Source organism: Falco biarmicus, chromosome 6, assembly GCF_023638135.1.
Source record: "Falco biarmicus isolate bFalBia1 chromosome 6, bFalBia1.pri, whole genome shotgun sequence".
Lineage (NCBI taxonomy): Eukaryota > Metazoa > Chordata > Aves > Falconiformes > Falconidae > Falco > Falco biarmicus.
The window spans coordinates 37,371,760-37,387,446 of NC_079293.1; the positions used below are offsets into that span (position 1 = coordinate 37,371,760).

The 15,687-nt window shown below is 42.2% G+C and overlaps 1 protein-coding gene across 2 annotated transcripts in view; it reads left to right on the forward strand.

Moving 5' to 3' along the window:
• Positions 1–4,814: 4,814 nt before the first annotated feature.
• The window catches only part of THBS2 (thrombospondin 2), a 34,398-nt gene continuing 23,525 nt past the window's right edge, over positions 4,815–15,687 (forward strand). The window contains exons 1-7 of one of the 2 annotated variants that reach the window (XM_056344451.1): positions 4,815–4,871; positions 6,302–6,376; positions 7,215–7,771; positions 9,314–9,398; positions 13,820–14,013; positions 14,835–14,975; positions 15,219–15,315. In XM_056344451.1, the coding sequence (XP_056200426.1) occupies positions 6,307–6,376; positions 7,215–7,771; positions 9,314–9,398; positions 13,820–14,013; positions 14,835–14,975; positions 15,219–15,315 (1,144 nt within the window). In that variant the 5' untranslated portion in view covers positions 4,815–4,871; positions 6,302–6,306. Of the gene's footprint in view, positions 4,872–4,994; positions 5,111–6,301; positions 6,377–7,214; positions 7,772–9,313; positions 9,399–13,819; positions 14,014–14,834; positions 14,976–15,218; positions 15,316–15,687 lie in introns of those variants that run through there. The other variant, XM_056344450.1, reaches the window with a different exon arrangement.

Here is a 15,687-nt window from a genome sequence, read left to right on the forward strand (position 1 = left end):
GAGTACTTTTTTTACTTGCCCCATTGGGGCCTTCATCCATTTGATTTCTCTTCCCAGTTGTGACTCTTGATCTCTTCAGACTCTGTGAATCCTGTGTTTCAGGGATGCACCGTACCTGGTGAGACCATACTTTGCCATCAGCCAGCCACCCTGCCATACCTACAGAAAAATGGAGGGCAATGGGGAAGGTGCAGATGCCCAGCCCCTTGCTGGGAGGAGGGAGAAAGTGTGGCAGAGGCAGCACCTTTGGCCATAGGACTGCACGTCTACCCGGGAGAGGGGTTCCTGTCCTGTGTTTGAACCTAAAGTTCTTTCGGGATGGGCCCCCAAGCAGTCAGTGCATGCAGCCATGGGAATAACCCACATTTCATGACACAGTTGTGTGGGTGAGGCAAGGACCCAGCATGATTCTGGTGAAACACAAGTAGGAGCCTCATTGCAAAAAAAAAAAAAAAAAAAGCCTGAGACCATTCAAACATTTGCTATAACTTCTAAAGCCCTCACTAAGCATTTGATATTTTATTTCACCTAAATAAGTGACAAGAAGCTAGGCCCAAGCCTTCAAAGGTAGTGTGGTGCTAGCTCCTTCTGAAATGAATGGCATCTGGTCCCCTGAACAATTTTTATAATCCAGCTGGACCACTGAAGTTATCATTTCAGTTGTATTCACTTGTTCTTGAGCTAAAACTACTATCAACTTCAGTGTGTTTTACTTCTAAATAAGGATTGAATCCAAACCATCTAGAAGTTTTGAGATTTGGGCTGTCTTTGAACATACATAAATACAACAGAACAAATTCCATTTGATGCACAGAAAGCACAGTATTGCAAATAAAATAAAAAATTCTAATATCACAGCCTGGATAATGATAGTCTTAGCTGTTTAAAAAGTACTGTCGTGATGTAGTCTTTTCCTGTTTTAAGTGAAAACATCAATACCTTTGTGACAGAATGTGAAACTATGTAACCAAGTTGCAATAAAAGCAGGTCTTCGGGTAATAAATCTGTTCTGAATCTAGTAAAGGGGTTTTTTTTGGAACCCAGAGCAACAACGTGGGATTTACTGAGCATTTTCAGTGCTCATTTGCACTTGGTAGGGGAATGTTCCTTTTTGGAGGCTGAAAATATTTGGCAGCCCGAACGTGTTCAGCAGCTCACATGTGGGGAAAGAATACAAAATTTCTTTAAAATGGTTAAGGACACATTTAACTGTTCATAGATGGATATTTGTTTTGTCACATGTACTGCAAGGACAGGGAAAAAACAGTTTCCAGATTAAAGTTTCCGACCATGAGTTAGAAGCCTAGGGCTCCACTTGTGGCTCTTTCCATAAGTTATTGTGTGACACCAGTTAAATCATGTAGCAACCAATTTAGCAAAACACTTAAACATGTGCTTAGCTTTAAATTAAAGTCCTCCAGCTGACATCACTGAACAAGCTGTTGTGTATAAGCACTTTGTAAAGACAAAGTTTGTAAAAGGGTGGTACCAAGATTTCCCTGTTTGACAAAGTTATTGTAAAAGTATATCAGCCAGTACTTGCACAGCCCATGGCCATCTCTTCTGACAGAATGTGTCAGCATTTGTCTCTGGATACATTTTATACCTCGAAATAATTTAAGAAAGCTTGGAAATAAAACATTTTTCCCTCTGAATCAATGAATGGAAAAGTACCTGATTATGATGCCCACTTTTTCTGACTACTTATGCACCAGAAATTAAAGCATACATAAATCTTTGTCAAAAATAACTTTCTCCCTCATCATAGATGAATTCATTATGCTTTGTGTAATCTATTACAGTATTCAAAATCTGCATTTAGCTGGAGTACTTAGAACAGGTTGTCTGAGGAATGACCCAGGTGTCTCCCTATCACTCCAAGCTCCTTCAAAAATCTGAATGGCTGGGTCACATGCTAATCTGAAGTCGCCTGTTTCAGTTTCGGGACACCGATATAGTGAATTATGAAAATCAAACCTCATCACAGGACAAAAATACAGAAAAATTCTTCATGCCTGCAGCATTTCAGAGAGAATGTTTATCAGCATCAGGTGAACATCCAGAACTGCAGGATAAGACCTGAAGGATTCCTTCATCATATTAATGCAATTAGATCCATTTCAATTAGCAGGGATGCTTTTGTGAGAAAAGCAAAAGAAGTCAATCAGGGTTTCACCTAGCAAAACTCATGGAATTTCTCTTCTGGCATCATGGCACAGTAGCTTCCATTTTATCAGAAAAACAAGCTAAAAAAAAATTCTAGTGTCTATAGCTTATTCCACTTCTTCAGTGTGATTTTTTCTAATGTAGGAGAGTTCAGGTCTTGCCCCAAGTTAAGCTAAGTCAAAATGTCAGTGACAAACTCCTAGCCAAAACCATAGATTATTTGGTGGATATCCATCAAATCACAGCTCTTTCTGAGATACTGCCGCACCACAATCCTGCCATTCCCCAGTGATTTTCAGTAACGTATGTTTCCTTGCACTGTGCTCACATAATTTAAAATGGAAGTCCCCTACGGCTGGTGCAGAAGGGAAAAAAACCCAAAACCTCAAACAGTATACTGAAAAAGGCAAAGGGAGGTGCGTAAAGAAATGAGAAGGATCTCTGGTCATGCCTGATGGGCCAGTCTGAAGCAGAATGCAATGAAAGGTGAAACACTACAGAAAACCATTAGTATGAGAACTACTGTTACCTTACTAGTATTCCTAAATGTTAGTAAATCTGACTTTGTTATCTCTCCAATTGCCATTTCTCACTTTCACCTTCTACTCAAAAAGCAGGTAGACTGAGAAATGTGAACGTAATTCTAGTGTTTGCATGTGTACTTTGGCTAGCTGGGGAAAGCAGAGGGTGCATTCGTTCCTGTTGAGCCTTTCTGTCAGGAATCTTGGAAAGAAGAGGATGTTTACCTCTTCCAAGGTGGCCAGGGGAAAGTGAGCAGTGAGCATTTTCACAGTTGTGGAAAGAACAGAACCAAATCTGTCTTCACAAGGGTCATCACCCTATATATAAATCACTCATGTCGAAACAATATGTTATCAATCCTTCATTCCTGCAACACCCACAGAGATGGAAAGAAGAGGTGTTTTTTTTTTTATGAGGTAGCTGGTTAAAAGCAATCATGATATTTTTTTTCTCTTTATTTTGCACTGTCCTTTTACTGACTTAAAAATTTCCACTGTAAAAAGTGTTTGCATATGAATGTACAAATAGTAAACTGCACTATCTCAAAGATACCTTCTAGGTCTCTTAAATACATTGCTGCCCTCTCTTTTCCAACTGTTAGCCCAGAGCAGCTTTCTGACAATAATTGCACCAGTGCTGTTCAAAGCCTTGTGGAAAACACACCATATGTCTACATACATAGCTATAAAGACTAGGTCTTAATACAGTGGGGGGAATGAGTAAACTCAGTAGAATTTGAGGTTTTCTGAACTTCATTAGCTATTTTTTTAAATTCTTGAGGTTTCACAAAACTGAAAACCAAATGTCTTAAGATGACAAAAAAGCCCTCTCTCTCCTAGCTTGGCTCTGTTCCCTGGACCCTGTGAGAAAGGGGAAGGCTCCTTGGCTTCTGCTACCCTGCAAGGCCAAGGCCAGCCAAGTTGGAAGGAGCGTCCATGGCAAAAGGAAAGACAGTGATGCTTGCGTTGGCGTGTTCTGCTCTAGTGACAGATTGAGTCTTTTGAAGTCTTCTGAGTTCTGCAACATCAACACCTTTTCTACTGGAATTTCAGAATGTGATGAGCAAAGTTGATGGCTTCCTATGCTGTTCTTTTTCCTTTTTCTTTTTTTTTTAAACATTTGTGGTGTTTATCCACCCATACATTTGACAGGGCTCCATTTCTTGGATTGTGCAGGCAACTCAGCCAAATCCATGGTTCTTTGCATCAGCTGCAGGATCCTTCAACAGATATCCTGAAACCCCAGTTCAGGCCTCAGTGTCAGGGATCCTGGTCTTGTTTGACTTCTGAAACATTTCCACGTGTCAGGGCAGGTTCTGTGCACCCACTGCAGTGATCCATTCTCCTGTTCCACATGAAGCATGGCACCAGCAGGGCACGCTGGGTGCTCCTCAGCGTGGTGACCTGCTAGTCCAAGGGTTGGGACTGTAGTCTTTGCTTGTGGAGATACTTTCCAGTTCTCTTAACGAGATTAGGAGCAGCTTAAGTGTGAGAATTGTGGCATATCTTTCCTTAGAGGGAGGCAAGACTCCCTCCATGAGGAGGAGCAGGCCTAGGCAAGCCCAGTATCACTTCCAGGAGATCAAAGGGGATGGTGCTTCCAATGGAGAAGAGAGGAAGAGAGGGACCGAGGTGCTGGACGCACTTGAGAAGCTGCTGACTGCCCTCCAGTAAGCACTTTACAAACGGGGCGGGGGGGACACCGGGGCAAGTCTCGCCTCTGGGGTGCCATGTAATTTAAAGTTAAGGATAGAAATGAGAAGATTCAGCCCCGGGGCAGCAGTAGCTCCTTTTGCCGCAGCGGCGGCAGGAGCACCGCGCTCCCAGCCGCCTGGTTTCGCGACGCCGCAGGCCGGGCCCGAAGGGCCGGGCCCCGCTTCCCGCCCGCGGGCACCAGGCTCGGGCGGCCCCGGCGGCGGGTCCCGGCCGCGCTCGCCTCCCCGCTGCCGGGGCCTGGCGCCGCCTCCCGGGGGCTCCGCCACGCTGGGGCACCCGCGCTCGTCCCCCCCGCGGAACCCGGGGCACGACGGCGCGCTCGGCCGCCTCTGCCCGCCCCTCCGTGCCGCTCCGCTCCCCGCGGGGAGGCCCCCGCCGCCCGGCCCGCCTCTCGCACCGCCCGCGGAGGGCGGCCGGGCGGCTGCGGGGCGGTGCGGGGGAGGGCCCGGGCCCGGGATGGCCCCGCAGGTAGGCGAGCGCGGGCCGCCCGGTGGGGAGGGGGCGGCGGGGAGGTTATGTCACCGCGGCGGAGGGGCGAGCCGGGGGCGCGCCCCGGCGCCGCTGATTGACAGCGGGGCCCGGCCCGCAGCCCATAAAGGCGGCGGCGCGGGGCGCGGGGGCCGCGGAGGGACTGGCGACAGCGGTAGGGCACCGCGCTCCACTCCCACCGGCCTCGCCCCAGCGCGCCGTCGGCTCCCCCATGCCAGGTGAGGCGCGGGGGGGGGGGGGGGGAAGGCCCCTCCCGGGGGCGGCCGTGGCTCGGGGGAGGTGGCGGGGGCCGCTGCGGCCGGAGGTCGCCGTGGGCAGCCGGGTGGGAGCCTCCTGCAGCCGTCCCCCGCGGGTCCTCGGGGTGACAGGCGAGGGGACCTGCCGGGGGCGGGGGGGCTCGGCGGGGCCGGTGTGCGGCACCCGCCCGCTGCGCCGTGCGCTGCCCGCAGCCGTGCCCGCCGTGTCGGCGGGGCTGAGCCGGAGCCGGGCAGGGTCCCGCCGGGCGGGCGCGGGCTGTGTGAGGTGACAGGGGCTTCCAGGCGTTTGGCGGTCCCTGGCTGTAGCGGTGGTACCTCGGGGTGACGGGCAGTAGGTTCCCTACAGGGAAAAGAAAGTTTAGCCAGGAAAAGTTGGCATCCTTAGGAGAGCGTGTGGAGTTAGCGGCGCTGAAGAGGTACGGCAGCGTGCAGATGGATGGATGGATGGATGGATGGATGGATGACTGCAGGTCCCAGGGAACGCCATCTGCTCCATCCGTTGAGAGCGCAAGCACGGATGGAGGAGCGCTTACACAGCCTGTAACTGCATAGTGCTTCGGGGCAAAGCCGGCACCGCGTTAAAAGTCACTTCATTATCCAGCTGTGGTTGGTACAGAGGGTTGTAAGAGTAGGTAAGTGGTATATATATTTACAGGAGAGGCAGAGAGGTGTTTGTGTGATGGCAGTGGAAAAGGTACTGAAGAGTACAGCTGGTGCTCAGAACCAAAATCTAGCCAGATCCCATCACCCTGCGAGGAGTTTCAGCCAGACCTTGTGCTCCAAAGCAAAGATGCAGCTGCTAATGAGCTGTATTGTGTGTAGTGTCATGAGGTCCCTATGCCAGCTAGCGAAATAGTGGGGAGAAAATCATAGCGTGTATTTTCTGTAAGTCTTTCCTTATTTATTACTAAAGACACTTGCATAAAAAAGGAGCTTTATCCTCCAGAATTGCTCTTCACTAGATTTCACATTTTATTTCTGACATCAAGAATGACCCCAGAATAAGTATTACAAGAATCAGACAAGATATAAATTCTGATTTTGTATGTATAGTTGCTTATAATGAGAGTTCTGCCTGTGGCATTTTGCGAGGTACTTGTAGTTGATAAATATTATTTCCCTAATATTTACTACTTTTTGGTTTATTCATAGGAGTTATGCTGCAGAGGAGTGGGCTGTTGTGGCTTGCTGTTTTGATAACCCTGTGGGTTTCCTCAAATGCTCAGGGTAAGTTCTGACACCTCTTAACTATATATATATCGTAACTCCTAAAAGCTGGTATAAAACACTGGCTTACCTGAGCTACAATGGGCAAAATAAGCATATATGATTTTTTAGAATTGCCTGGAATAGTAGTTGCTGGGGGTATTTTTGGTAGATACATCTTACTACTGCTAAATGAAGTTTCCCCAAAAATATCCCAAAATTGCTTTCTTTAAAAATTATTGATCATAATGTATATAATCTCAGAAATAATTGCTATTATACTTTCCTCTGCAGTGGAATTGTATGGTGAAAGTAATACAAACAGAATCATTGAGTGGGGTGAACATTTAAAAAAAAGGCAGAGGTAAAGAGAGACTTCTATAAATCAAATATAAGTAGAATGTAAATTGGCATAGTGCCAGACTCTCATTTACATCTGACTTCTTGGCTTGAATCTTTAAAAAGCAAATCTATTGCTTCCTGTTGTCATGTGACCACATGCTTTCTCATAATTTTATTTTTATTAGCTGATAGTCAAAATATAGAAATTGGCTCAACTTCCTTATCTATTTATATATATATATATAAAATACCTAATGAATACATTGTTACGTGAATCCATGTGTAGGTATACACGTGACACACACCATGTATATATATAAGTAAATGAAAATGACAAGTGGAAAATATGATTCACTTGCATGCTCATAGGAACAGTTCTGTTTGTGGAAGTAGGAAAGAACTGGGTTTTCTCTGCTGATCCTTACATCTGTCATATAATTGCTGTTACTTAGTATGCAGAGTTGTTTCTTATAAGACTTTTTATAGACACATTGTCACACATTGTTAACTTTTTCAGATGGTGACAAGGAAGAGGAGACTACCTTTGATTTACTTCAGATCAGTAACATAAACCGAAAGACAGTTGGAGCAAAATTATTTCGAGGTCCAGACCCCACTATCCCAGCATATCGTTTCATTCGGTTTGACCATATACCTCCATGTAAACCAGAGAAATTAAAAAAGATTGTCAGACTCATACGGCAGAATGAGGGCTTTATCCTTTCAGCCACCCTGAGACAGGACAGGCAATCTAGAGGCACTATCCTTGCTTTAGAGGGTCCTGGCATCAGTGAGAGGCAGTTTGAGATCATTTCCAATGGCCGGGCCAACACCCTGGACCTCATCTATTGGGTGGATGGCTTCCAGAACGTGATTTCCCTGGAAGATGTGGACCTTGCCGATTCACAGTGGAAGAACCTCACTGTGCAAATAACAGGGGAGAACTACAATCTCTATGTTGGCTGTGACCTCATTGACAGCTTCATCCTGGAGGAGCCTTTCTATGAGCAACTGAAAGCAGAGAACAGCAGAATGTATGTGGCGAAAGGGTCCATTCGGGAGAATCATTTCAGGGTAGGTAACCTGGAGAAGCTTGGGTCTCTGGTGAGGTAAGAAAGTAACTGCAAGTAGTTTAAGAAGATGCAATAGGTGCAGTTTTGTTCTCCTGATGTCTCCTGGATTTGGTGGGGTCACAAGTGTTCCTAAGCAGAATTTCTCCAGAGTGTGTTTTTATTCATTGCTGGATCTACATTGAGTGAATTTGGGGTTCCTGAAAGCAAAGGACTTGTAAAGCAAAGTCTAGGTCCAGGAAAAGTGCACAAAACCAGTTTATGGTCTTTCCTATGTAAGCATCTATTTCCTTTTCCACACGTAAGACTTCTAAACATGTTGCGTTTTTGTGGTGATTTGTAGAATTCTGTGGAAATTTCTTGAAGAACTATTTTTTCATTGAATATCTATTCAAGTCATATTGAGACTGTCAATGGTTTTAAATTTTATTTGAAAGTGGAAGGAAAAAAATAATTTTTAATGGAGCTGAAGCATGTGGTGTTGGTCCATCCCCTAACAAAATATCTTAGTTTGCAATTCTAAATAAACTTTTGTTTCTATTAAAAAACAAACAAACAAAAAACCCCAAAAAAAGAGATTAGAACAATATGTTTAGATCATTTAGTCCTGTAAATGAGATCTTTTTTGTTTTTGTGGAAAACATTGATTATTTTTTTTCTCTTTTGTTTTAAAATGGAGCAATTACAGACTTTCTGGTTTTCTTGTGAAGTGAAAATAACCTCCTGCCTCATACAGGGATGTGATCTGTCCCAAATGCTTTAAAGGTGGCTCTTTTTCCAGTCAGGGCTGAAGTCAAACTGGAACTCATGGCTTCAAAAATTTCAGGAGGCCCTTTCTTTCTCATCCTGTTGTGCCATCTAGTTGTCAGCCAGGGTGTGACATGCTGGAGTGTGGTTCCACGGGGTGGCCAGTTTTGGAAGGGAAGCCAGAAGTTCTTGCCCACAGCCTCTCCATTCCTCCCTCCATGACTGAGTTTCTCCATCAGTTGTGCTGGTTCTGGAGCTGTGCTGTTAAGCGGGTCACTGAAGTAATCTGGTTTTAAAGTAATTTTCTTCTTCTTTTATTTTTTTTTTTTTTAATGGAACAGAGAACAGTCAGGTTTTATAGTGTTGTCTCAGGGTAGTGTCAGCACAAGTGAGGCAGCCAAGTATGGTGCATGGGAATGACTGGCTGAGGATGCTGGTGCAATGGGGCAGGAACTTCAAAAGCTGGCTTTGACCTCATGACAAATATCTTGTAGAACTACAATCTAAAATGTGCACTATGGAAATGAGCTCAAATCTCCATAGCTGTTTAATAACTTCTATTATGACTTATTTCAGAACATACCTAATTTTGTTGCTTATAGTATTGAAATAGTATATAACAAAACTATAAACACATTTTTTTCATTGTGTGTCAAGTTTAATGACTTGTAGATTGTTTTTTACATATTTACTATGGCTGAATCCAGTCAATAGCATGAGATTGGGACAGATCAGTTATTAGTTACTCCCAAAGTGATCTTACTGTTTTTTTTTAATTATTTTTTTATTAATATTGCAGGGTCTTTTGCAAAATATTCAGTTAATCTTTGATACTTCAATAGAGGATGTTCTGCGTAGAAAAGGATGCCAGAGAAGCCAGTCAAGTAAGGCTTTTTTACCTCATTAATATTATTCAGTTGACTCTGAAAATGAGAACTGTCAATGGTGACATGTTGTCCTAAACCCATGCAACAGATCCCTTTGAAATGAAAAAGAGAATGAGTTGATTTTTGCTGGTAATAAGAACATATTTTTTAGCTATCTTGAGATACCATTTCTACACTCTAGCCTACCATTGTAGTTGTTATTGCTTAGGTTTATAACTCTGAGCCTCTGTTTTTAAGTTGGGAGAAAACCTGCCAAGCAAGAAATTAATAGAAATAGAAGGGAAAATGCATATGTATGAAAATAGCTACATTATTCCACGAGATGTCCATGATTCTTTGAACACAAGACTGGTAATGTTGCTTCTGAATTCTGCTCTCGACTCTCAATGGGTCCATGAACAAGTCTGCAAGTCTTGAAGATACTGAATTCCTTTGCAATAAGTTTGTTGACTGAAAAAGACTTTGGGTTTGAATCCCAAAGCATTGTTAATCAAAACAATTTAAGGAAAATAAGAAAAAAAAACCAGAGAGGTATGGAAGGCATGTATGTGACAAGCTGACATGTTCTTGTTAGTCCAGTTCATGCTGACTTCACCAGGAGGGGAGCCCTCTGTGTGTGGGAGTATATTGGATTCATCATGAAAGAATTATGAAAATTTGTCAAGTATGCACTAAGGTTTTGTACTTGAGCTCACAGGGGTGCTGGCTATTTTACTTTCCCGTGTTTGTAACTGGCAAGAGCTCAGTCAAGAATCAGAGACAACTAAGTCCATCAGAGGAATGTGGGTGCACAAGGCAGTCAGCACTTCATGGTTTAATTGAAACTTCTGCCCTCTGAAATGCCATTATTTCTGTCACTTCAGTAAAACACATGATGGAGCAAATTAGTTGAGCAGGCTGTACTCAACTTTTTTCCTTGTTTATGCAAAACCCAGAAAATAAGCAGTAGCAGGTCTTAAAGGCAGCCAGAGTATTGAGATATTTTAATGAAAGGTCTCTATAAGACATATAAATGTGTGTGTATATACATATGTATATATCTATACAAGGGTGTGTGTATATATGTATATGCACAAAAAAAAATAACTGTCCTCATTAGTCTGTTTTTAAATCTTGATAAAAGATATTGGTTGGTGATTTCATACATGCTAAAGGTGTGCCCCTGGTGCAGGACGTCAGACACAAGTGTGACAGTGTTAGAAACAAGTCAGGTGGGCTAGAATGGAAGTGGCCTTAGATGGCACAGGCAAGAAGGCATGCGCTCATTTGTTAGTTGTCATTTCTCCCAGCCAAGCTGTTTTCGGTAGTCAAACTACTGAGAAAGTACTCGAAACTACTAATTACTGTTTTTCAACTTTGTTACTGGAAGAAAATTCTCGAGGAGCCAATCTGCTCTGGGAAAATAGGACACGTATTTAGGTCTAATTGTAACCTGAATAAAATATAAGGATGGTTTCAGGAAGGCTGCAGTTCAGCTATCCTGCTTCATTTACCAATGGAAACAAAATTCCCAGAAGCTGAGGTAGAACCTTGAGGGCACGTTCAGCAGTCAGAGGCAGAACAGTCTCAGTCAAGCGGATGCGATCCCTAGGTATAGACAGACTGAACCAGCAAAACCAACAAAAGACAGTGTCTGCAAGTCTTTTCCATTGTTATTGGCTGATTACCACAGAGGGCAACGGTGTGACTAAATGTTTTGAAATATTACCAAGTAGAAATGAGATGTTACTGTACTTCTACTATGAAGAGGAAGCCAATGGGAGCCTAAAGGGATAACTGAGTTCTGCGAGCTGAGACTTACCTTAGGAGAAATTCTTATCTATTGCAACAGCTGAAGAGTATGTTTTCTTAATGCATTTTTTATCACATCTGTCAACTGTTAAATTTTCAGGTCTGATAAATTATACAGATATGGGTTGGTTTTTTTGTTTTATCCTTCCTGCAAAGTATTTAGCAAATAGTTCAGTTTATGGCATTTTTACTTTTACTTTGCAACACCAAGAACACTAAAAGATGGAAATTACTCGTGCAACAACAGAAGAGGGCTAATAGAACACTATGGCTTGAGTTCATTGAAATTACTTGAAAGACTTGTTACGTGTATGGCTGATTTTCTGGCATTGCCTATCCAGCTTAATTATTACAGTTGAAAAGCCACAGGCAATATGTTACTGACCACGAGGTATATATTTTCCCATTTTGATGGCCTACTCATTGAGCTGAGGTACAGGCACTAAGACGCCGTATTTACATGTGAGCATCCCATAACATGTTACCACTGAAGTGCCCTCAGCTCTGAGGACACAAAAGGCCTGCTTCTTTTTTAGAGACAGGGCTGTGTTTTCCTACTGCATCCTTAATCCTGGTATGAGAACGTGAAGTGTTGTGAAATGGTAGCTTGGGATTGCTGTTGGGTTGAGGGTAGGAAAGTATCTCTGTAGTGTGTTGGCTGCAAATACTTTAGAGAGGACTTACACACAGCGTTGGATAGGAGAGATGACAAAAACACACCTAAATAGGCACATCTATAAAATCTCTTCAGAGAGATCAACAGAATGACATTTACATATGTGAAAGGATGCACATTCTGCTCTTCTGGTTTCTCATTTTAAAGATAATCATGTGGTCCTTAGGAAATTAGCAGGAAGCCAACGGCAGAGAACTGATTTCCCAGTGATCCCCAGGCATCTTCTTTCAGTCAGTGCCAAGTACCAGTAGGAAGTGTGGATTTAGTTCTTCTAACATAGTTTTGGTTTATGTTTCCTGCTGAGATTGCAGCTTTATTAATGTCCTCAGAATGTTCCGGTCAAGACATACTCCATGTTGGCTTGAAAAATATGAAATTAATGACCTGTGAAGTGCTATGAGGAAATCTGAGAAACCTAGTGTTTCAATGTGGTAGGAAAATTGCATTCTTTCCAGGGAATCAAAAAGCAGCTGAAGTAAACAGTTATGACACAGAGAGTTCTGATCTGCTATGTGGTATATCGGTTTTCTCCCGTCCTGTAAGTGAAGCTGGACAATTACTTCAACTCTGGAATACTGCAGACAGTTTTTTGTAGACCTTGGCTAGCGGCAGATACTTCATAGCTAATGTAGAAGCACATCAAGCCAATCATTTTTAAGTATGGTTGAGAAGTAATCACTTAATGTCATCTTATGTGTTGGTTCTTTGTTCATTTATTTTTAGCCTTCTAAATGAATGAATAATATTTTTCTCCCATCTTCATTGCTTGTACATTTAAATATAACACTCTACATTGTATAGTCAAGTATCAAATCAAGCCTTCAGAATTTTTGAAGCATTGCTACCTTCTGTGACTTGTCAACACTTAATGGTATTGGGATATTTTGGAGCATATGTTTTATGGCGCATGTTCTGGTGCTGATTTCTTCTTTTTAAATTCCTATATCCTTTGCTTCTTTTTTCTGTTTGGTAACCTTGAGTTATTACAACATTATAAAACTGGTAAGCAAGTCTTTATTGAGAGAGTGCAGCATGGATTTCTGTATAGCTGATACCAAATTTCAGTGTACTGTAGAGTCCTTAGAGAAAGCTTCCATAAGATATTTACCTGATGGAGATTTAAATGCTTAAGAGAACAAAGACTGTTTTATTTAGTTACCCATGTTATTTTTTTATTAATTACTGTTGATGCTTTCTCTTCTATTATTTTTCAAGAATTTGCTATAGACAGTGAGGTCTTTTAAACTGATATTAGAACATGTCCAGTTCTCCTTGTATAATTCATGCAAAGATCTGCTTTAATTACGATCTACCTGATGTAGGAGTGTTTGCCATGACAAATCAAATATTCAGCCTGATACTAGCTTGAGCTCCATTTCACTTGGAATTAAATTGTCATTATAACAGCTCCTCTTAGTTTAACACAAGGTAGTGCAACATAGAGCAGCTCAGAGTCTGGTATAAATTGCATAATGGTCCAAATTTGATCCAAGTAACCATGGAATTTATGGGCAGAACAAGGACAATGACTTTCTGCGAGGAAACTTTCTCCTGCCTTTTTCTCTGCATCACAAAAATGTCATAGGTCATAAAAATTCTGAAACCTTTCATGGCTCTGAGTGGATAAAATTGGTTTGCTTTTTTGATACTGTGTGTTTTTGTTATGCCTTCTTCATAAATTAATGTGTTGTGGTGCCAACAATGTTTTAAAGTGAGGGCCGTGTGAGGCACAGCTTGGCTCTTAATTTTGAGAAGGGAAAGACTATAATTGGAACCAGCTGACATATAACCCCTCTCTTTTATTCATGGGTATAATCTATCATGAAGCTGTGCCAAAATAGATGTGTTTAAACCCTACCCATGCGTGCCAACCTGTGATTTCAGCAGGAATCTGTAATCTGTGGAAGAATTTTGTATATGCTACTTTTCTCTTTCCCTCTCTTGCTACCAGCTGAAGTGAACACCATCAATGAGAGCACTGAAATCCTTCACCTGAGCCCTGCTGTCACAACGGAGTATGTGGGTGAGAAACCAGAGAAGGCCGAGTTCTGTGACCGCTCCTGTGAGGAGCTGGGAACGATGTTCACAGAGCTTACTGGCCTTCGCATCGTGGTGAACAACTTAGCTGATAACCTTCAAAAAGTGGTAGGTACCTGTAAGTCTGAAGAAGTGAAAGAGGTCTGCTGTGCAGCGTTCTTTCCTGGGTTTTTTTTTGTTTGTTTGTTTGGTTTTTGGGTTTTTTTTACAACAGAGGCAATTGATAGAGTTTTCTGCATTACACGTGTATACCTGCTGGTATAGCTACATAACATAGAGATGACCTACATTTTCAAAGCGACTAGGTAGATAGGTTTTGTGTTTAACACTTTAATGAAGGCTTGGTTTTCCCAGACTAGGTGTAAAAGAGCACAAAAAATGGTGTAAAAAAACCACATGCACTCATACACAGGAGAAATCAATCCTCTTGAAGGTTACTGCAGGTTTGGGAATTGAAAGCTAATGAACCCAACCTCGCCTGTGTACTGTTAAAGTGTTGTTACCATGCTTATACCATTTATGAATACATCACAGGATACCTAAACTGTAAGTAAATAAATGGGATTTTCATAGCTGAAGTATGATGGTGATGTTTTACTGGTCTGCCCCTCTTATTCTGAATCAGTTAATTATTTCTGAAGGAAGTTTATTACTACGTGATATGTCACAGGACTCAAATCTTCCCATCTAAAGATGAGCTGTACTAGAGGAAAGCAAAACCACTAAGAACAGATTTCCCTTAGTATTGCATGACTCTTTGTACTATTTTCTGAAGAACTGCGGTACCTGAGATAGTCTTCTTTATGTACATTAATATGTAAAAATACACTATTTTAATGGAATCATTAAATCCAATAGTGTCTCAGTTTTGTTTATTTAAAACAGTTTTCTTACGAAGTATACATTTTGTTTTCATTTCCTTCATCTAGTCTGAAGAGAACCAAATTATGTGGGAATTGATTGGGCCTAACAAAACACTGAAGAACCAGTCAGTTTGCTGGCAGGATGGCCGTGTCTTTGCAGATAATGAAAGCTGGATTGTAGATAGCTGCACCAAGTGCACCTGCCAGGTAAGGTTTTGGAAACATTCTTCTTCTCTGCAGGAATGGATTAATCCAGCCCAGCTATTGAGGTCAGGTCACATTTACACAGAGCTTGGTCTAGAATTACTGATATTTTTAAAAAGTAGTGTCCATGTCCATGGAAGTTAGAATAAATGAAAGAATTTCCACACGTGAAACTTCCCCAGATGCTCACCTTGATTTGCCTCTGTATATGAGCATAAGTCAGTAAGTTGATTTCTTTGCCTGTAGGATTCTAAAATTGTGTGCCATCAAATCACCTGCCCAGCAGTCTCCTGCGCTGATCCATCTTTTGTTGAAGGTGAATGCTGTCCAGTCTGCTCTCATAGTGAGTATTTAGCCAAAGAGAAAGATACTCTTTGGCAATATTTAAAATCATTACTAGTGTGTTGAAAACGTCAAAACAAGTAAGAGGTCAAGGCAGGTAAGATCAAACACAAAACTTATATGTATACAAAGATCATATGAAGTCACTTGGCTGCTTTAAGTTACCTACGGGAGGAGTTGGTTTCTTTTCAGTGCTTCTATTGATTGTTGAAGTAAGCTGATAACTTGCCTAGCTAAGTATAGACATTAAAAGTTATAAGCATGCTCTTCCCCTGTTGTGTTTTCCAAGCCTGGTCATTCTGATTTTTGTTGGTTTGCAATAGTACTGTGCACTATTTTCTCTTTTCCATACTGCCTGGTTAAAACAGACTAA